This window comes from Pteropus vampyrus, unplaced genomic scaffold (assembly GCF_000151845.1).
Source record: "Pteropus vampyrus isolate Shadow unplaced genomic scaffold, Pvam_2.0 Scaffold22, whole genome shotgun sequence".
Classification (NCBI taxonomy): Eukaryota; Metazoa; Chordata; class Mammalia; order Chiroptera; family Pteropodidae; genus Pteropus; species Pteropus vampyrus.
The window spans coordinates 12,793,199-12,815,287 of NW_011888803.1; the positions used below are offsets into that span (position 1 = coordinate 12,793,199).

The 22,089-nt window shown below is 33.0% G+C and overlaps 1 protein-coding gene across 1 annotated transcript in view; it reads right to left on the reverse strand.

Annotated features, from left to right (window-relative positions):
* Positions 1–21,884, reverse strand: part of HFM1 (HFM1, ATP dependent DNA helicase homolog) — an 81,262-nt gene extending 59,378 nt beyond the window's left edge. The window contains exons 1-8 of the mRNA XM_011355634.2: positions 21,804–21,884; positions 18,026–18,138; positions 16,497–16,806; positions 7,647–7,912; positions 7,338–7,385; positions 2,166–2,236; positions 1,585–1,717; positions 763–914 (exon numbers count right to left, since the gene is read on the reverse strand). Coding sequence (XP_011353936.1) covers positions 763–914; positions 1,585–1,717; positions 2,166–2,236; positions 7,338–7,385; positions 7,647–7,912; positions 16,497–16,806; positions 18,026–18,138; positions 21,804–21,874 — 1,164 coding nt within the window. The 5' untranslated portion in view covers positions 21,875–21,884. The remainder of the gene's footprint in view (positions 1–762; positions 915–1,584; positions 1,718–2,165; positions 2,237–7,337; positions 7,386–7,646; positions 7,913–16,496; positions 16,807–18,025; positions 18,139–21,803) is intronic.
* Between the last annotated feature and the right edge of the window lie 205 nt (positions 21,885–22,089).

The window sequence follows — 22,089 nt, forward strand, 5'->3', positions numbered from 1 at the left end:
TTACAAAACTGAACTCCTATATGATTTTACTTATATGCAAAACCTAAGAAACAAAGCCAACAAACTAATCAAAAACAGACTCACAAATATAGAGGTCAATCTGGTGATAGCCAGAGGGGAGGGAGGTTGGGGAGCTGGGAGAATGGGGTGAAGGGTTAGAGAAGTAAAAATTAGTATTTGATGGTCATGGGGATGGGGAACGTGGCATAGGGAATGCAGTTAGCATTAATGTAATGGCTAGGTGGAGAGCCAGAGGAGAAAAAGAGCAATTAGGAGGATCATTTTATAAACTATATAAATGTCTAAACAAGGTACTGTATACTTGAAACTAATAATAAAATAAACTTTTTTAAAAGAGGAGAAAAACACACACAAAAAATTGAACTCCCATTTATTTTTAAGTTTAATCAAAAATGTTCAAAATTATAGTTAAATTACCTTTTGTAAGCTCTATCAAGGTTCTCTCTCTGCAATATATAATACTTGGGTAGAAGAATACCAGCAGTAAGTATGGTTACAAATTATCTCCAATAATAAATTGCCTATTCATATCTTTTGCCTACTTTTCCCATTTGGTTGTCTTTTGCTTATTGATTTGTAAGTATTCCTTATATACATTGAATACTATTACTCTTTGTTGTTTCTTTTCTATATTGCAAATATATTCTTCTACTTTGTATTTCTTTTAACTTTTTTCTTTGTGAAGAGAAACATATATTTTCTAATATACCAAGGAAATAATAAAGTATAAATAACACATACTGGAGTTGTCATAATAATGTGGGCATGCTGAATCTCAAATAGGTCATCCATTACTGTATCTCCAGTCAGTTCTTTACAGTTCAATCCTATTGGTCCAAATTTTTCTTTCCAGTCATCAAAACGCTGACTACACAGGGCTTTAATTGGTGCCACTATAACAATATAAGGTATTTATTTTGAATGTCAGTAAAATTTTTAAATTATTTTCACAAAACATTGGCTACTAAAGTTATCATAAAAATACATGTCTAGATGTTGCCTAATATTTATAAATTAAAAGTTAACAACAGGAGCATCTTATTTAGAGTTATAAAGATAATCACTGAACAGAACTAAAAATAGAAAAAGAAGTGATTTTTCAGGGAACTGTAACTAAGAGTGAAGAGAGGCAGGGCAGGAAAGCGTTGCTTTTCATTAGAAACTCTTTTGTGATAATTGAATTTTTAACCATGTGCATAAATTACTTTAATGAAAAAAATTATATATATATATATATACACCTATGAAAGGAGAGTATGGTTGATATGGAAATTTCTAGAATTACAAAATGTTTGATTTTATGTCTTTATCTTGCCTGTCCTTTTAAAAATGAAGATGTAAAGGCAAAATTCTCAATTGAAATATTACTTTCTTTTTTTATAACTCTGGGATAATGTGTTTTGAATTCAATGTAACAGACAAGACCAAATGTGATATATCTTTATTAAAAAAATACGAAAAACCATATAAGTTCTATGGCTTGAACTTGAATTTATATCTTATTCTTGCCTTAATGGTTTCTCATTATTATAATTAACACTCTTAAAATATGTAAATACTTACTATAAACAATTTTAATATTTGACCATGGCAATGGTACTTCCATTAACAATCTTGTTATAGCAAGTTCAAACACTACAGTTTTCCCAGAACCAGTTGGAGCACAAATCACAAAATTCCTATCTGTGTAAAGAAGCTAAAAAATAAAATGTAATCAATCATGGAATATATAAAATTTTTCATTCACTTTCTCAAGTTATTAGAAAATATGCCTGAAGAAGACTCTATGGAATGATAGCTCAAACATTTTCATCTCTAAATTTACTAAAATTGTGACCTTGCTTTAGATCCACCACCCTCAAAAAATAGCACTATTAATAATTTTTTGTCTTGTTTTATTTGTCAAAGTAATATGCTAGACCTAGAAAATCATTTCTTTAGATTCCAGATAAATTTTTATAAATTTAATAAATACACGCCAACCCACTTATGAAAATCACATGCATTAATTTAACAAACATTTTTTGAGTTCTTATACTGTACCAGTCACTGGGTACATAATTAACATGATCTAGTCCCTGCCCTTAGAGAGCAAACAATCTAGTAAGAAAAGGCAGATAAGTAAATAATTATAAAATACTTACATCATCAAAAGCTTTAGACTGTATATAGTTGAAATATGGGAATTCTTTGAAAATGCTTCTAAATTTTGCTGCTTAGATAACATTAAGGAGTCAAATATTTTGGAATTTTAAAAATTGGTTACTTTTAATTTAAAAGCTAAGTTAAATTAATACTGATAATATTTAATGATGAGGCTTTAATACTTGCTATTTTGACATCATAAGAAAAGAATTAACAGATATAAAGGAAAAGACTATGATGACATTAAAGGATGCTCCTTAATGTCTCTCCTCCCACAGATCACCAAATATACAGCTACACACAGAACAATTTTGAGAGAAATCCTGAAACTAGTTGAGTGACTACTATACATTGGGTTACTGAGAAAATATGACACTAAAACAGGTAGGAAAAGCTGAGACAATTCTCACCATAAATCCCACTCCTGGCACAGCACCATATAATTGGAAAAGAACCCTCAACTCTCACCTTCTCCCCAAGAAGCAAAGGGTTTAAGCCACACATTTAACAACCAACTTTTAAGGTTCCCATATGAAAAATAGGCCCCCCAAACTCTATGAACCAATAGGACTTGCATTCATGAGTTCCACGGGACTATAGCAAATAAAGAAGCAGTTTTTAAATGGGTATAGGAACACACACACCCACAGGTACACATCCAGGCTCAATACAGAGGTAACAGGGAAAAATATCTATCTCCAGTTTCTATCTAGAAGGCACATAACTGCATACTTCCTCAGCTGCTGCCTGAGGTTCTAGCTTCTAACCAGCCCACATTTAGATGCTGACTGCAACCCTCCCCTTTGGGACACTGAGGATCTTGACATATCTTCAACTATTGGTAGCCACTAAAAACAAAGACAGTGACTTGGGCAATTACAAAAGTTTGACAGGCAAATAGGAGTTTGGGCTGAGTTGATTGATGAGGTTCATCTCCTGCCTACATGAAACCAATCTCTTAAGACTGGGAATGTGGATGTTTCACCTAATGTGCAAAAACCAACACAGAGAATCAAGGAAAATGAAGAAACAGAGAATATGTTCCAAACAACAACTACAAAAAGATAAATCTCCAGAAACCAAACTTAATAAAGCAGAGATAAGTGATTTACTTGATAGAGGGTTCAAAATAATGCATAAATATCTTCAAAGAGCAATGCGTAAACAAAGTCAGAATTTTAACAAAGTCATAAAAAATATAAAGTACCAAACAGAAATTATAGAGCTGATAAATGCAAAACTGAAGTGAAAAACTCAATAGAGGGATTCAACATCAGACCAATCAAGTAGAAGAAAGGAACTTCAATGAACTTGAAGATAGGGCAGTGGAATTAAAGCAACCAGAGAAGCAAAGTAAAGAATGAGAAAGAGTAAAGATGGCTTAAGGGACTTATGAGACACTATCAAGTGGAGCAATATATACATTACTGAGGTCCCAGAAGGAAAAGAAAGAAATGAGAAGAAAGCTTATTTAAAGAAATAATGGCTGAAAACTACCCTAACCTGAGGGAAAGAACAGATATCCAGATCCAGAAAGCCCAGATTACCAAAGAAGATGAATCTAAACAGACCTACATCAAGACACACCATAATTAAATTTTCAAAAGTTAAAGACAAAGGGAGAATCTTAAAAGTAGCAAGAGAAAAGTTCTTACATGCATAGTAATACCCAAAAGACTATGAGCAAATATTTCACCAGAAACCTTGGGGGATGATATCTTCTAGGTGCTGAAAGAAAAAAATTGCCAACCAAGAAACTACCCAGCAAACTTGTCCTTCAGAACTGAAGGAAAGATAAAGAGTTTTCTAGACAAAAATTTAAGTAGTTCACTAGTAGGCCGGCCTTACAAGAAATACTAAAGTGAGTTTTTCAAGCTTCAATGAAAGGTTGCTAATTAGTAACAGGAAAAGGTGTGAAAGTACAAAACTCACTGGTAAAGATAAATTTGTAGTTAAATTTAGAATACTCTAATATTGTAATGGTGGTAGTTAATCATTTATAACTCTAGTATAAAGGTTAAAAGACAAAAGTAACATAACTAGAGTAATTTGATAATGGATGACAATAAAAAAGATATAAATCATGACATCAAAAATATAAATATAGGATGAGTGTAAAATCGTACCACTTTTATATACATTCAAAGTTAAGTTGTCATCAACTTAAAAGAGACTATTAAAACTATAAGAGTGTAATGCAAGTCTCATGATAACTATAAAGCAAAATGCTATAGTTGATATACAAAGATAAAAAGAAAGAAACAAAAGCATACCACTGCAGAAAATCATCAAATCACAAAGAGAGCAAAAGAAGAAGGAAGTAGCAAAGGAACAAAAAGCTAGAAAACAATAAATAAAATGGCAATAGTAAGTCCATATCTATCAATTAATACTTTAAATGCAAATGGACTAAACTATCCAATCAAAAGATAAAGTGACTGAAATCACATCAAACATCTTTCCAACCACAATGGTATGAAACTAGAAATCAATTACAAGAATAAAACTGGAAAATCCACAAATATGTGGAGATTAAACAACTTACAGTTAGGTCAAAGAAGAAATTGAAAGGGAATTCAAAAACCTATCTTGACAGGTTTGTCCAGACATTTGAAAATGGAAGGACAACATACCAAAATTTATGGAACGTAACAAAAGCAGTTCTAAGTTCTAAGAGGGAAGTATATAGCGATAAACTCCTACATGAAGAAAAAAGAAAAAACAGGCAACCTAACTTTATACCTCAAGGAACTAGAAAAAGAAGAACAAAATAAACCCAAAGTTAGCTTAGCTTTCGAGATCAGATGAGATCAAGCTTGTTCAGGGTGGTATGGCCATAGACTGAAGCTAGTTTCTTTAAATAATAAACGTCCCTTCTAAAATACTATATGACTTATTTATATACTGTTACAATTGTTCAGATCTATGCTCTCTCCCAAGAATATTAACTCCTAAAGGAAAATGAGTCGTTGTCTGTTTTCTTAACTGACATATCCCAAATACATGAACAGTGCCTGTCGCACAGTAAGCACCCAATTAATAAAGGTTTGCATTTTTTAAATCAAACAGATAATTTATAAATTTCACTTTACTTTCAGTTTTGCAAAGTATCAGAATATTTGTGTCATAACAAAAATGTAATTTTGAGTTTGTAGAACCATCAGCTTTTGAGGGAATCTCATTTTTCCTCCAAAATATGTCTCTTCCTATAAAATATTTATTTGTAACAAGCCCACTAGTGGGCCATCATGCTGGTTTTTCTCTCATTAGATAGTTCTATATCTGTTTACATTCACAAAAATGAATCTCTCATTCAGAGTAGGTACAGAATCCATTTTCTAGCTCATGAGAAAACTCAGCTACTAACATCATTTATCATCACTATCAACACTTGATATCAAATTTTTCCTTCATTCAACAAACTCACAGCAGTGTCACTACAATTATATATTACAGGTGGGAAAATGTATTCAGACTGAAAATGACGAGAGTACTGTGGCAGCATATATAAGACCAAACTTCCATTGGCCTGAGAATTCAAGAATAGTAAAATATTGGACAAGAATCAGAAAATAAGCTGTGTCCAACTAATCTCCAAACTCTCAAGTTATCATGAAAAGCACTGAATCTTCCACTTAAATTTAAATATACACTTGGTAACAATAAAATGTAGCAGTTCAGTGAGTTCGACAGCAAATCAACTTTCTGGACAATACAATGGATACAAGAGTAGGTAGTAGCCTTAACAAAGAGATCTAAACAATAGAAGCACTTTGGCAATGCTAATGTAGCATGAAAATCTTTAAAACTCTTCAAAAGTTACTGCCATATTAAGGCAGACACAGTAAGTCCCATCATACAGCTAATGAAACTAACTTTAAGCATTTACTGCTTACGTTATTTCCTATGCTGCCAGCCTACTTAGATCACCAGGGAGAAGGAAGTGTGGCAGGATTGAGACACCATGCTGAAGAGAAGCACTAAAGGCTGGTTATGTCTAAAGTTATTATTATAACTCTCTTATTGTCCCCTCTCCCCATCCTAACTCAGTTCAGTTATCTGCCCTGGATGCAACTTTCCACAAGTGGTTTGGCAAATATTTTCTAACTATACTTCAGAATTATCCCGGTCCCCTGAGTATTGAGGACTGGAATCACTCTCCCCAAGATTTTTCTAGCTCGACTGCCCAATATCTGCAATTCACTTTGTTTTGCCAACTAGACCATAACTTTTGTGGATTTTAAGGGCCTTCCCCAGCTTTTGAGTCTCTAATTCTCTAATCCTAGAATATGGTTTGATGCTATAACTTGACCTGCTCAAAAATATAGCATGGTTTCTCTCCTTATTGCTTAATAAATTTATTAAAAATTAAAACAAAAACTCTTGACCTGAGTATAGCATTAAATGATCTGATCCTAAGATATCTATCCAATATTATTTCCTACTACTCCTTTAATCATAACCTTCATTTTGGCCAAATTTGAATGCTTGTTCTTTCTAAATGCATTCCATACTTCTTTACTCTCACCCTTGCTCATGAATATTCTTTTAAAAAAAACTCTGTTATTTTATCTGCTTATTATATTTCAATGTATTTGGAGATAGAAAGATAAATAAGGCATGGTCCTTGCCTTCATGGGTCCATAGGTCATAGGAAAATAGTCACAAAATAGCTAATGAATTATAATAAAATAAAATAAGTAGACTGTTACAGACATAACACAGGGTGTCCAAGAAGCAAGGAAGATGTTACCTCCAGAACATACATATGTACTCAAAATATTTACATTAGAAGTGCCAAGACATGTAAGTCAGATTACAGGTATAAACTATAAATGAGGTGCTGTCAGAAAATACAAGATTTATAAAAATGTCCCCAATCCACAGCAGGATTCATTCTCATTAATTTGCTCTACCCATGTTTATCTCAATATGTTGTCCTTACCCAATAATACAAACTTATTTCTGTACTTATCTTGTCACAGACCGATAACAAACAGCTCAGAAACTGGCACTGGACTGCAGACCACACTTTGAGCTGCACTATCACACACACTGGATTCACTTTCCTCTCTTTTTCTTTGTCAATCCATAAGCAGAGACACAATGAAGCAAAGTGTTTAACAACTGTGATTTCAAATGTAAACCTGCTGTAGTAAAATAAAGGATACGGATTTCGGTGACAGCCTTCAAGGAATCTAAACCATTTTCTGTTACCCCTAAAAAAAATATCCTACATACTTATATGAATATTTTTAACTTTTTCCATAAAAACTGCTTCAATAAAATTTGCATAACTTTTCTTTGATGGTGCAATTTAAAAATATTATATCAGTTTAAAAAATAATGCAATATAATAAAGAAATGCAGAAATTACACATAGAGAGATAATCTACTCAAATTTAGTATATTTTTGTATTCTTCCCTATGCTAAGAAATACAGACTAGTTATAAAACCAAATGAAAAAGCAAGAAATTACCTTGAACTTCATGAGGCTGAGGTGCAAGTGAAAAAGATGGTGCTTTGAATATGCCTTCTCTGATCTCAGAAGCAGAAAAGTCATCCCTTGCTGTAAACATGTTAATATCTGAATATTGAGGTTTTTGCTTACTATTGCGATATTTCCATGAGTTCCTTTCATTAATTTCTCTTTGGACAATTTTTACTGAGCCAATACTGGAATCCAAGTTTGCACTGTTATCAGAATAAGTATTCCCATGTGTATTGTCAGATATTTTAAATAATCTGCCAAAAAGAAAAAGAAAAAAGAAAAAAAATGTTTGCACTTGTAACAGCTGCTTAGAATATGAAAAACTAGCATAAAATTGGTCTCTCTAAAAATACCTTAGATTATGATTTATTCAAACACAGAAACTAATCATTCTCCTAAAATATGACTTGCTAAGTTTACCACTGACTTATTCTTTTCACTTTCCCAAAACTCAGAAAAATCCATTTGTGGCAGCCAGCTTCTAAGATAGCCCCAATGCTCCCTGTCTCCTGGTATTCACATCTTTCTGTAGTCTCCTACTTCAAATCAGGACTAGCCTATGTGACTAGTGGAGTACTATGAAAGCACAAATATACACGACCTCCAAGGCTAGGTCATAAAAGACATTATCGTCTCCTCATGGTCTCTTGGATCACTCACTCTGAGGGGAACTAAACTAGTACATCATGAGAAAATTCAAGCAACTTTACGGAGAGGCCTATGTGGACAGATACTGAGGCCTCTTGTAAGTAACAAGCACAAACTTCCCAAACACTATTCAATAATCATTTCAGTATAAGAAATACTTTTTTACAAAGTTCTGGAAAACACAGAAAGTCCATCTTTACAATATCATTATGATTGTAATTTATTATATTAGACTGATAAAAAGACAATCCATCAAAGTAATCTGTTCACAATGGCCCTAAGGGATGAAGTGACCATTAAGGTTCCTAATACAACTCTCAATCTTATAAGTAATGGGGATGACAGCAGGTATTAGTCTTATAGAATTCTGTAAGAAATGACACCTATACAAATACTATAAAAACACAGAGTACTTTCGAAATTATTTTTACCAGTAATCTTAATGACATGTTTCATATAAGAAAGAACCAGTCTTCCAAGAAACTAGGGAGAGACATTTATTTTAGAACTGTAGAGTTCTATCTTTGGAGATAGAAAATTCAAAAGCAGATGGTTAGTCTAAGATAATATAGTAGAATACCATTATGAAATGGTATTGAGGGCAAGCAAAATACTTATGCCATAGGATGACTCCTTGCTATATGTTGTGATATAGGTTAAAAGCATAGACTTTGGAATCAGAAAAAACTGAGTATAAATCCAAAGCTCCTCCACTTTCTAGCTATGTGACTTTAAAGTTAGTTTGGGTTTTAAAATGCAAAAATTGTATACACATGATAGTTATCTAAATTCTTTGGACCTCAGATTCTTCCTAGGTCCTTTAGAACTCCCACTACACAAATTCCCCTATGTCCTCAATTTCTTCACTGATTATTACTATCCATTCCCTGGTCATACTAAAAATATTGCTTTGCCTTGGAAATCTCTTGCTCCTTGAAAAACACAAGTTCAACGTACTTGAAGGTTGAGAGTCTGTCTTCTTCACCCAAATCTACTTCATTATTTTTTCCATTTTCTCAGAAAAGTATCTGTGCTATCTAGCTATGCAACCTTGTAACCCTACTTATGACATATATCACACACATATGCATCTCTGATCACTTTAGAATTTTTTTCTCTCAATCTCAAATTCTGCCATCATCTGGGTTACTTCAACATTCATGTAGACAACTCATTCAAAATTCTACACTCAGTTTTTCGTAGACATTCATCTCCAGTGGCTTTCTCCCTCACACAATCTCACTCACTTACTCTCTCACCTTGGACACTGTTAGTATCCAGAACTTCTCCTCCTCTCAAATCAATCATTATGATATATTATTTTCTCACTACAACCTCCTATCCTTTTAGCTTGTTTGCTCAAGGTAATAATGAGGTCAAAGAACAAATTTACTATAATTAACCTCTTTTCTCCAAAACCATCTTCCCCTTCTCTTTCTCATCCACCTTTAATAGACTTAGAATCTATGACCTACCTATCTTTTTAACCACTCTCTTATCAATATTCTAAACTCAGCTTCCCTTTATACTTTATCATACTTATCTTGTAAAACCTCAATCCTATATGAATCTAACTTTTTTTATATATAATTGCAGCCAAGCAGTGGAAACACTACTGGAAAAAGCACAACTATTACATAGATGAATAATATTAAAATTTAGAGTCATCATCAGCAAAACTGCAGATAAAAGATCAATATACAAAAATCAATTGTATTTCTAGGTATTTGCAGAAGTCAATCTGAAAAATAATTTTTAAAATCCCATCTATAGTAGTATCAAAAAGAATGAAATATTTAGGAATAAATTTAACAAAATAAGTGTAAGAGTTGTCCACTGAAAACCATAAAACATCATTGAAAAAAATTAAAGAAAACCTAAATAAATGGAAAGATATCCCACGTTTATGGATTGGAAGACTTAGAGATATCAATACTCCTCAAGTTCATCCTCAGATTCAACACAATCCCTATCAAAATCCCAGATGGCTTCTTTGCAGAAATTGGCCAGCTTACCCTAAATTCATAAAAAATTCAAAGAACTGAGGAGCCTAGGTAAAATGGCATATATGACAGAGGCTTTGTTTTTTCCCGCTTGCAACTTCATCAAAGTTGTTGACAGAAACAAAGAGCAAACAGCAAGCAGAGTCACCTGGGATCAGATGAACAGAAGCCCTACAACTAGAGAGAAAAATAAGAAATCGCCCAGCAACAGTAGAAGGTAGGAGTGGGTGAAGACATGAGGTTGCCAGGTCCTGAGCGGCAGAGTGGGACATAGGCTAAGGCAGCTGCATCTGGCAACTGCAGGCAGTCCTCTTAAAGGGGCCGTGTCCATAACCAGACTTCGCAGCGACAGACTCACTCGCTGGGTTGGCTGCTCGGGGGGCACCAGGGACTTACAGGGAGACACTGAGTTGTTGGAGCGAGGGCAGGAGATGAGGCTTTCTCCCAGGCAGAAGTGCTCACAGTATCCATCATTCCTCTTTTGAGCTTTCCCTTCTCCCAGTCTGCAGAGGCAGCACCACCATAGCTGAGATGTCCTCAAACTGGATAACAGAGGTAGCTTCTCCCAGAGGGTTCTCTCATACTTTGCCTCCCCCAAATAGCAGCCATACCCAAGCCACATCCAGTTGTATCCTTGGCAAGTCCATTGCTCCTTGCTGAGCAGCTCCAAGCCCCACACTGGTAGCAGCTGGCTTTGGGTTCTGGTATGGCCTCTTGAGGCAACTATAAGTACAGCATGTGTGGATTGCTTTATGAATCTTAAAAGATGGTCCCGAAGGGGCACAGGTTGGGGCTTAAACTGCAACTGAACCCCTCTCGGGATTGTGCCACTTGACACCTACTACACAAAGCCACACTAATAATACCAGGAGACTTAGGAACTTTGCTTAGTACATAGAAGCAGACACAGAAAGGCAGCCAAAATGGGGAGACAAAGAAACAGAAACCATATGAAAGAACAGAACAGAGATCTGGGAAAAATGGAGTCAAGCAATCTAACAGATGCGGAATTCAAAACACTGGTTATAAAGATGCTTAATGAACTTAGGGGAAGAGTAGATGAACTCAGTGAGAACTTTAACAAAAAGATAAAAACATAAAAATGGTAATGGAAATTATAAAAGGGAACTAGTTAGAAATGAAGAACACATTATCTGAGATGGAGTGTATATCAGAGAGAATCAAGAGTGAATGAAGAAGAGGATCAAACCATCAATATAGAGAATGGGGAAGCCAAGGACATCCAATCCGAACGGGAAGAAAAAAGAAGCCAAGACTATAATAATTTAAGGAGCCTATAGGACAGAATTAAATGTGAAAACATCCATGTTATAGGGGTACCTGAAGGAGAAGAAGGAGAACAAGAAGTTGAAAACCTACCTGAAGAAATGATGGACAACTTCCCAAATCTGATGAAAGAAATAGGCATACATTCCCAAGAAGCTAAGAGAGTCCCAAGAAAGAGGAACCCAAAGAGGCCCACATAATTGTTAAAGACACATAATCGTTAAAATGCCAAAGGTTAAATACAAAGAGAGAATCTTAAAGCAGCAAAAGAAAAGCAGTTACTTACCTATATGAGAGCATCCATAAGACTGGCAGCTGATTTCTCAAAAGAAACTTTGCAGGACAGAAGGGCTTGGCACAAAATAGTCCATGTGATGAAAACCCAGGATCGACAACCAAGAATACTTTATCCAGTAAAGCTATCATTTAGAGTTGAAGGACAGATAAAGAGCTCCCCAGACAAAAATAAGCTAAAGGAATTTATCACCACCAAGCCAGTATTACAGGAAATGTTGGAGGGACTTCTTTAAGAAGAAAAGTCATGTATCAAAAACATGAATAAAGAATGGTAATAACTACATACCTATCAACAAGTACTTCAAATGGGAAAGAATTAAGTGCTCCAATGAAAAGATAGGGTGGCTGAATGGATAAGAAAGGAAGATCCTTACATATGTTGCCTACAAGAGACTCATTTCAGATTAAAAGACACACATAGACTAAACGGAAAGGGATGGAAAGATATTGCTTCCATGGACCTAGAGGATATTGTGCTGAATGAAGTAAATCAGAGAAACACAAATATCACATGACAAATGTGGAATCTAAAGAACTAAACAACAAAAATGGAAACAAACTCATAGATACAGAGACTATTTTGAGGGCTACTAGATAAGAGGAATTTGGCGGGGGGACGGTGAAAAAGGGCAAAGGAATTAAGAAGTACAAATGAATAGTTACACAATAGACATAGAGATATAAGTGTTGCATAAGGAAAATAGATAACAATGTTGTAATAAATATGTAAGGGGGATAAAAGGTACTAGATTTAGTAAGGTGATCACTTTGTGAATTATATAGATCTCTAATCACTATGCTGTAAACTGAAACTAATATATTATTGTATGCCAACTATAACTGAAAAAAAACCTCATTGAATTGTACAATGTAAACATGAGCAACTAATTGTCTATTATATTTCAATAAAGCTGGAAAAAAAGAAAAAAATCAAATAATTCAATTAAAAAATTGTGAACACACATTAGTATCAGAGAATAAGAATTGATTGGTGTCAGAAACCGCCCAGATCTTGCATTCACGGTCAATTGATTGCCAATAAGGGTGCAATGACATTCAATGGGGAAAAAATAGTTTTCTCAACAAATGGTGCTTGAACAACTGGATATCTATATGCAAAATAATGAAGTTGGACTCTTACCTTGCACCATATAAAAATAATTAACTCAAAACGGATCGTACACCTAAATATGAGCTAAAATTATAAAACTCTTAGAGGAAAATACAGGAGTAAGTTTTCACAACCTTGAATTATGCAATTGTTTCTCAGATATGACACTAAAAACTCAACAACAAAAAAATTTAGATAAATTGGGCTTCATCAAAATTAAAAATTTTATACTGCTAAGGACATCATCAAGAAAGTGAAAAACATATACACAATGAGAGAAAATATTTGTAAATCACATTGCTGATAAGGGACTTTTATCTAGAATACATGAAGAACTCTTAAAACACAATAATAAAAAGATAAATAACCCAATTAAAAAACAAGCAAAGGATCTGCATAGACATTACTCCAAAGAAGATATACAAAGAGCCAATAATCACATAAAAATGACTAATGCCCAACATCATTAGTCATTAGGGAAATGCAAATCAAAACCACAATAATGTGACAACATGAATGAACCCAGAGGGTATTATGCTATGTGAAATAAGCCAGAGAAATACAAGTACAATATGATCTCACTTATATGTGGAATCTAAAGAACAAAACAAATGAACAAACAAAACAGAAACAGACTCATAGATACAGAGAACAAACTGATGGTTGACAGATGGGAGGGGAGTTGGGATTCTGGGTGAAAAGGGTGAAGGGATTAAGAAGTACAAATTGGTGTTAAATAAAAGTCATGCGGATACAAAGTACAGCATAGAGAATATAGTCGATAATATTGTAATAACTATATGTAGTGCCAAGTAGGTACTAGACTAATCAGGAGGATCACTTCATAAATTATATAAATGTCTAACCACTACGCTCTATATCTGAAACTAAAATGAAGTAATATTGAATGTCAACTGTAATTTAAAATTTTTTAAAAAATTTTTAAAGAAATAATGACCAGTTTTCTTACTGGAAAAAAAAGACACACAGTGAGATACTTCACATCCACTAGGACAGCTATAGTAAAAAAGACAGAGGTTAGTAAGGATGTGGAGAAATTGCTAATGGAATTGTAAAGTAATACAGTTACTTTAGAAAACAATTTGGCAGTTTCTCAAAAAAATTTATAAATATAGTGTTACCTTATGATTCAGCAATTCCACTTCTAAGTATAAGTACAAAAGAATTAAAACATATATTCATACAAAAACTTGTACATGAATGTTCGTAGCAACATTATTCATAATAGCCAAAATCTGTAAACAACCCAAATGATCATCAACTGATAGATGGATAAATGATTGTGGTATACTCATTCAATGGAATATTATTTGGCCACAAAAAGGAATAAAGTAATGATACATGACATAAAATAGACAAATCTTAAAAATGTTATGCCAAGTGAAAGAAGCCAGATACAAAAAGCCAGATATTTTATGACTGTACTTATATGAAATACCTAGAATAAGTAAATTGATAGAAATAGAAAACAGGTTAGTGGTTGTGGGGGCTAGGATGTGAAGAGAGAGTAATGGGGAGTAACTGTTAATGAGTACAGGGTGTCTTTTGGGGAAATAAACATGTTTTAAAATTAGATAGTAGTGATGGTTGCACAACTCTGAATATTCTAAAAATCATGACTTCTATACTTCAAAAGAATAAATTTTATAAGTGAATTATATCTTAATAAAGCTGTTACAAAAAAATTCATAGACACCAACCTTAACTGGACCCTTTACAGTGTCCAACAATACTACCATTATTCTAATTAAATTGCTTTCCCATTCTCCATAACTTTTTCCATTCTTCTCATACTTCCTCAATACCCCTACTTTTTCCCTCAAACTCCATAGATTACCTCACTTCTTATGTAATAGAGAAAATAAAAACTATCAACTAAATCTCTTCTGAATCCTAAACACATATATCCAATTGCCTATTTGGACAATTTATAAGTACCTAAAATCAACATGTCTAAATCTGTACTCATCACTTTCCTCCAAATCTGTTCTTTCTTACAGTTTTCTATTTCAAGAAAGGGCACTACTATCTTTCATCATTCTGGCTCAAGCTGGAAACCTATAAGTCGGGTCTCATATCCAATAATCATTTAAGTCCTGTGAGATTCTATCTTCTAATTTTAGTATATGTGCTGCTGAAGTGAGCACTCTATCTTCTAAATAACTCTGAACTCTCTCATTCCTGCTACCACAATCCTAGGACAGCCTACCACTCTTTTTTACTAACAAAATAACTATCTAAGTGGCCTTTCACAATGTATTCTAGCTCCCTTCTAATTCATCATACTGGACTGTGGTTCAGTGGGGCTAAAGTACAACCCAAGAATCCAAATTTTTAACAAGCACTCCAGGTGATTCTGATGCAGTGGATCCATGGGCCACGGTTTAAGGGTCACCGCCTTAAGGAAAAGTACAAAATGTTTATTATCATTTTCAAGATTCTGAATGACTTGGCCCCTCCATACCTAACCTCTTACCATTCTCTCTTACTTTAAACTAAAGAAATTTTCTAAGAATAGGCCAACCTCTATGCTACCTTAGGAATTTGCACATACATATTCCTTCTGCCTGGAACACTCTCCTTCATTTGCACTTAGTTTTACTCTTTTCCTCCTTAAAGTTACGTTTCAGTACCATCTCTTCAGGAAAGCCTTACCTGAGAGTCCAGAACAGATTAAGTTTCCATATTATACGGTCTAACAGCTGTTCTCACAGGATGGTGGAGATTCTTTCAGGGAGTTCATAAGATCAAAATTTTCATAATACTACTAAGGCATTATTTGTCTTTTTCTCTCTCATTCTCTCACTAGTTTATATGGAGTTTTCTAGAGGCTCTAAGTCATGTGATATCACAACAGACTGAATGCAAAAGCAAATATGAAAATCCAAATATCTTCTATTAAGCTAGAAATTAAAAATATTTACAAAAACATAAAACAATGCCACTCTTCTCATTAAATTATTTTGTTTTAGAAAATAATTTTTAATATAAATACATTGTTTATATGGGCAAATAGTACATTCTTTGTTACCCGAAAATAAATTAGTAAATAAATATTTTTCAATTTTTTAGTTTTAATTTCTAATATGGTTAAATATCAACATTTAAATATTTTCTTAAAACCATAGAAACAAAAGCTTTTTGGGAAAATCCTCAATAATTTTTAAGTGTAAAAGAGTTCTGTCAAGAAAAAGTTTGAGAACCTCTCCTCTAACCATCTACTTCATCAAAAATAATTGTTGTACTGTTAATTACAGTTATTTACTATCAGTATTTCTGCTAGTAAATTTTAAGCTCTCTGAAGATAAGAACCTACTACTAGAATCTCAAAGTTAATAGAATGTCTGGTACATAGCAGACTCTATTTGTAGTTGATGTTTTTCTCATTCAAATTCTACCATATTTTATACTTTTGGACATACACATAAATATTCAACTTTATTACTGAATGTTATTTATTTAATTAATTACCTTTTCTGGAAGGCTGATGGGCTCTCTCCTTTATCTTCTGAAAAATTAACTAATTTTGTATCATCTGCAATATTTTTCTCAGGTGCTATCTCAGTGCCAATGTGATTTTTTAATTTCTGAGAACCATATGTCAGCTTGCCAGAAACATGTGATAAGTCATTGTTACCTGCCCCTCCTAAATTGAGAACATCTTCTTCATACTTCTTAGAGGGGAAGGCAAACTGAAATTTTTGTGTTGGTGAAATATGATTTGTGTTTTCATTAGTTAGCTTTAAATTCGATGTCAACATTTTTTGCCTCTTTTCCAGACCTATGAAATGAAATATATTAATTACTAAATGTTCTCCATGAAAACAAATTTTTGAAATGATAATGGAAAAATTTAATTAAAATTTTCAAGAGTTTACTAGGTAAATATAAAAGCCAAAAGAAAAGTATTAGTGCAATAACAAGATAACCTGTAATAACATATATGGTTTTGAAATATAGCTGACTGTTCCTCCTATGGTATAATATATTACTGAAGGGCCCTCGGAAATTAAGAATTATTGAAATTAAAATTTAAATTTATACAAAACCTACATTATAAAATAAGTTTAATTCCTGATCCACAGAAATAACCATAATTGGAATATTTAAGTATCTTATGTACTACAAATGATATAATTATATAATTATGACAATTTCTAAATTTATATAAACAATTTACACACAGAAAGACAATGACCAATCATAAAAAATGTTACTGAATATGATTCAGTATTAAAATATATGATACAATGCTTTTTGTAATATTGCCTCTAAAATGAAGATAAATGTTTTTGTCAGTGTGACAAAATGTTTAAATTTTTTTAATAGAGACTTTATAAACTTCCTCGAAGGTTTAAGAGGAGTATGGAGGCCTTATTAGGGCTTAAATTTGCTTTACTATCTCTATATATACACAATGGTATATATACTATATATTCTATGTATTATTTGGTACATACAAGAACATATATATTTGCATTTATAAAATGTTATAAAGCTTAATAAAATGTACATGCATGAACCTACCACCCAATTTAAAAATCAAAAATTTTATATTACATTAGATCACGTATATTGCTTGAATGTGCTTATTTTTAGCTTTATAAAATGATGTCGAATTATATATAATCTTCTGCATCTTCTTTTTTTCCTCTCAATATATTTCAGAAATCAAGTTTCTTAAACCAGAGGATCTTCCCTTTAGTAAAGGGCAAAGCAAAAACTAAATAGCAGTGATAGTTTTAACGGTAAGAGGAAACAATAGAACAGGTGTATGATACAGTGTATTGCGTGCATATAATATGCATATGTATGTATAGAGAAGGAAAATGTTTTAGATTTTTAAGATTTGGTAAGCACTATTTTGAATAAGAGAAGTCTCTAACTTTCATTTTATTCCATTAAAATAAAGGAATTAATTTTTTAATGTTTTACTAGATTTTTTTATATTGACATGAGCTGTATGGGTTTGGCTTCACAATAAATATGTGATAATTTACCTAACAGTTTATGATTTTCTATTTCTTCTTCTAATGCTTGAGTAGCTGGAATTTCTGAAATCAATGGAGCAGGTGGGAGATACCAATCCAATGATTTTTCATAGTCTGGAGAGCTATATAAAATATAAAAATGTGAATATATACATTAATAAAGCTATAACATCACAAGCTATGTATTAATTAATTAAATATCACTTAATTACAGACTCTTAGAAAATCATCCTATAAACTAACTTTCTGCGATAACTTTGATTTATCCCTATACAGCAGTGTTCTAGATCTTTTGCTCCTTGTGTTTCATAGGATTGATACTGCTGTGAAATATGCTACCTAAGTAATGGCTATAAATGCATCTCCTTTTCTCCAATTCAAATGTTTGTGACAGGAATCTTAAATATGCTCCAATATAAAAAAGATAAAAATAGTAAATCATTCTGAAACTTTAGCATCTTCATTATTACAAGTGACAAATTACTTTTGACATACCTCATAACTAATCATGGGTCATCAGCATAAATGACACCATTATTGGTATTTCAGAGTATTCCTAAAACACTATCATAAGTTAATGTCCTAACCCAAATATTCTTGGTCCAGAACTATCTAAGAACCACAGAAAACCCAAGAAACCAGCTGAAACTGACAATCACTTTGTAAGCCTACAGTAATTGATGAGATTTTCACTACCTTCTTGGCATTGTTAACTAACTATCTTTCCTTAGGATCTTTCAGCTGTGATCTTATTAATATATAATGCTTTAATATTTTCTTTCCAATCAAAGTTGACTTGTCTTTCATTAGAACAAAAAGATAAGTATTAGGTGACAGTAAATAAAGTTAAGAAGAGCACCATATATACTGACTATGCCAAGTCCCAAGGATGTTATGATTTATTTCTTATCTCTTCATTTAAGATTTCAAACTCTTATAAATAAGAGCTACTCCTGCTATATTTTCCAAATCAAAAATCTACATCACATTATCTGACATTATCTGACAGATTATCTGACAAAAGGCCAAAGCAACTGAAATTTACGACTATGTAGGAGGGTCCTCGAGGTCATCCCAGGGTCAATGATTCCCTAGGACTTAGCATATAGTTTTATTCATGACTATGGCACTCAGGAAAAACCAGACATGAGCTTCGAAGGTCCTCTCTCAGTAGGTATCCTTAATTCCCCCAGCAACAAGGTGTGACAGCATACGGGAAATGTTGCCAATGAGTGTTTTTGTTAATGCCCAGAGTTTTTATCAGGAGCTAATCACATGGGCATCCCCTCTCTGGCACATACCTTAAATTCCACATTCTCAGAAGAAAAGCAGATGTTCAACATAAACCATATTATTTGTATGGACAGCTTATGCACAGTGAGCCACTCTTACCAGATAATGATGAGAAATTTCCTAAAATCTAAGTTGGCAGACTCCAGTGTAAGGCCAACCTTGTAAGCAGACCTTTTCAAGACAGCAGTTCAGGCCTGATATATTAACTCTTTTCTGCACAGACTATTCCAGAAAATCCAAGATATAAGTTAACAAGATACAAAAAAACACATCTAGCTCTACTGTTCAGCCTCCCCATAAAGTAAAATCTTCCTTATGATTTCCCTGTTTTCCAGAGGTGCCATCATTTTCCCAGACACCAAGAATCCAATATAGTATAATTTTTTACCCAGTATATCCAGATACCTACCAGGCCTTATTGCATCTTATAGTTTCTTGAATTTATCATATTTCCAGTCACTATTCTAATCAAGGCTTTAATCAACTTATGTCTGGTTGAAAACAATACTGTTTTAACTGCCCTCACTGCCTCCAGGGTTTCTCTAATATATTTTACACACCTCTCACATTAATTTAGAATTGTTTTCATCATATTATTCCATTCAAAACCCTTCAGTGGTATCTAAATAATGCTAAACTTCTGAGTGGCCCAAGGCCACCTTAGTTGTAACTCTCCTACATGTACCTTATAGTCCAAACCAAAGTGAACTACTTGTATATCAAATAGATAATAATTCTGTCCCATCTCATCTTCATTCAAAAATATGTCCTTTACTAGGCTTGCGCCTGTACCTGACCCTACTACCATATCTACCTATAGAAGTTCAACTGTTTTATTCACTCATTAATCCATTCAACAATTATTTACTGAGGACTATGTGCCAGGCACTGTTGTATGTACTAGCGCTTACACTCATTCAAAATTCAGCTCAAATCCTGCCTTCATGAAATCTTCCATGTTCCCTAAGATTTTTTTCTTCCTTCCTTCTTAAGTACTAATTTAACCTATGTTTATCATAATCTTCTTTGTATTGTGCGTGTCCGTGTGAATGTCTATAGATATAAAATAGCAAGATGACAGATGATACATACATACACACACACACATACATACATACACACATACATACATACATATATACTATATATATGCTACCCCCTCTAGATTGTAAACACTTAAAGGTTTTGTTTTTATCTCCATTTAAACTGATAGTACAGAGTACAGTGCTTTGTATAATTAAGAATGTTATATAATAAATATTTGCTGATTCAATTCTACGGCTTTAAACACATATATAGTCATGTCCAAGATCCTAATTCTGGTCTTTATCCTCCACCATAATCTATCCTTAGCTTACTTTTCTAATGTTATTCCCGAATTTTCTATCCCAAGAGACTTCTCTATATCATCTCCTAAAAGTACTGTGAATTGTCCCATCTCTATTCTTTTTTTCTTGCTGTGACACTCTACCTTCAAATGCCCACTTCCTCTCTGTATAGAATTATCAAATTCTTCAAAGCCTCCTGAAGTCTTCCCCTACTACCGTAAAGCATGATCTAACTAACTTGGCTCAAGTCTCCTTTCAAATGTAAAATTTTATTGTATGAATACAGCATTTGCTTTGCACTCTTTTTGACTCCGTATTTATTGTTAGAAGAGCAAACCTACATGCCAATTTGCCCAGGCCAGTCCTGATTAACACCTGTTGTCCCAGTTGGATGCAACTCTTTCACTCTCAAAAGTGTTCTAGTCTGGATGATGGATTACATGGTCACATTATTTTTTAATGAACTTTCCATATTTGTTTTTCATCTCCTCAAGTAGATTTTAAGTTTTTGAAGTAAAAGTCTGTTTCAATCTTTTTATATCCCTTCACCATTCAACCAATACTTGAACTAATGTTTGAATGAATACAAGAATAAAGCAATAAATAATAAAATTTGCTCAATGCTTCATTTAAAAAAGATAATATTATAGAACAAATACACAGAAAACTTAGAATTCAGAGAAATACACGTGTGAAAATCCATAGACGTCAGTACTTAAAGGACTACATATTCTCCATTCTTATTTCCTTGGTGCCACATCTTTATTTCTGCTCCTACTTCCTGCTTGTGCTGAATTTACCTATTACTCTTAACCTTTGGAATATTGCCTTTTCTGTTTCCAAAAGGTGTCATCAGTACTCCTGTCCTGAGCTACTCTAACCATTACTTCTTTACCTTAGCCAAAAATTATTTGAAAAGAAATGCAAATAAATGCAAGCCAAATAGATTAGAATCTAGTCTATTTTTAAAATTACAACATGTAAAATGTTAAACTTTAGTTACTCCCTTATATTTGAATTTCATGTTTACCAAACATACACCTGAAATATCATTCTATCTATCACTCATTTTTATTTGTATATTTACCAGAGAAAATTAAAACTCTTTAAAAATAAAAAATCAGTAAAGCAATATACTATGTTATCATTCTTTAAGGAAGACTTACTTTTCAGCTTCATCTGTTTTTTCGAAAAAAAAATTATCCAAAGAAAACAAGGAGTCATTTGATTTCAGCATCTTAAAAATTAATTGGACTTTGTCATAAACCTAAAAATAAGGAAAAAGCAGTTTATATTTTATTTATGAAGATGTAAAATAATATTTCTGGATACATAAACTATAATCGTGTTTTCCAGAATAACCACATACTACCTTGCCTGCTGTATCTTTCACAATTTCCTCCAAAGCGCCTCAATATTCAAATACATTATTCTGTATTCTCCACTCAATTC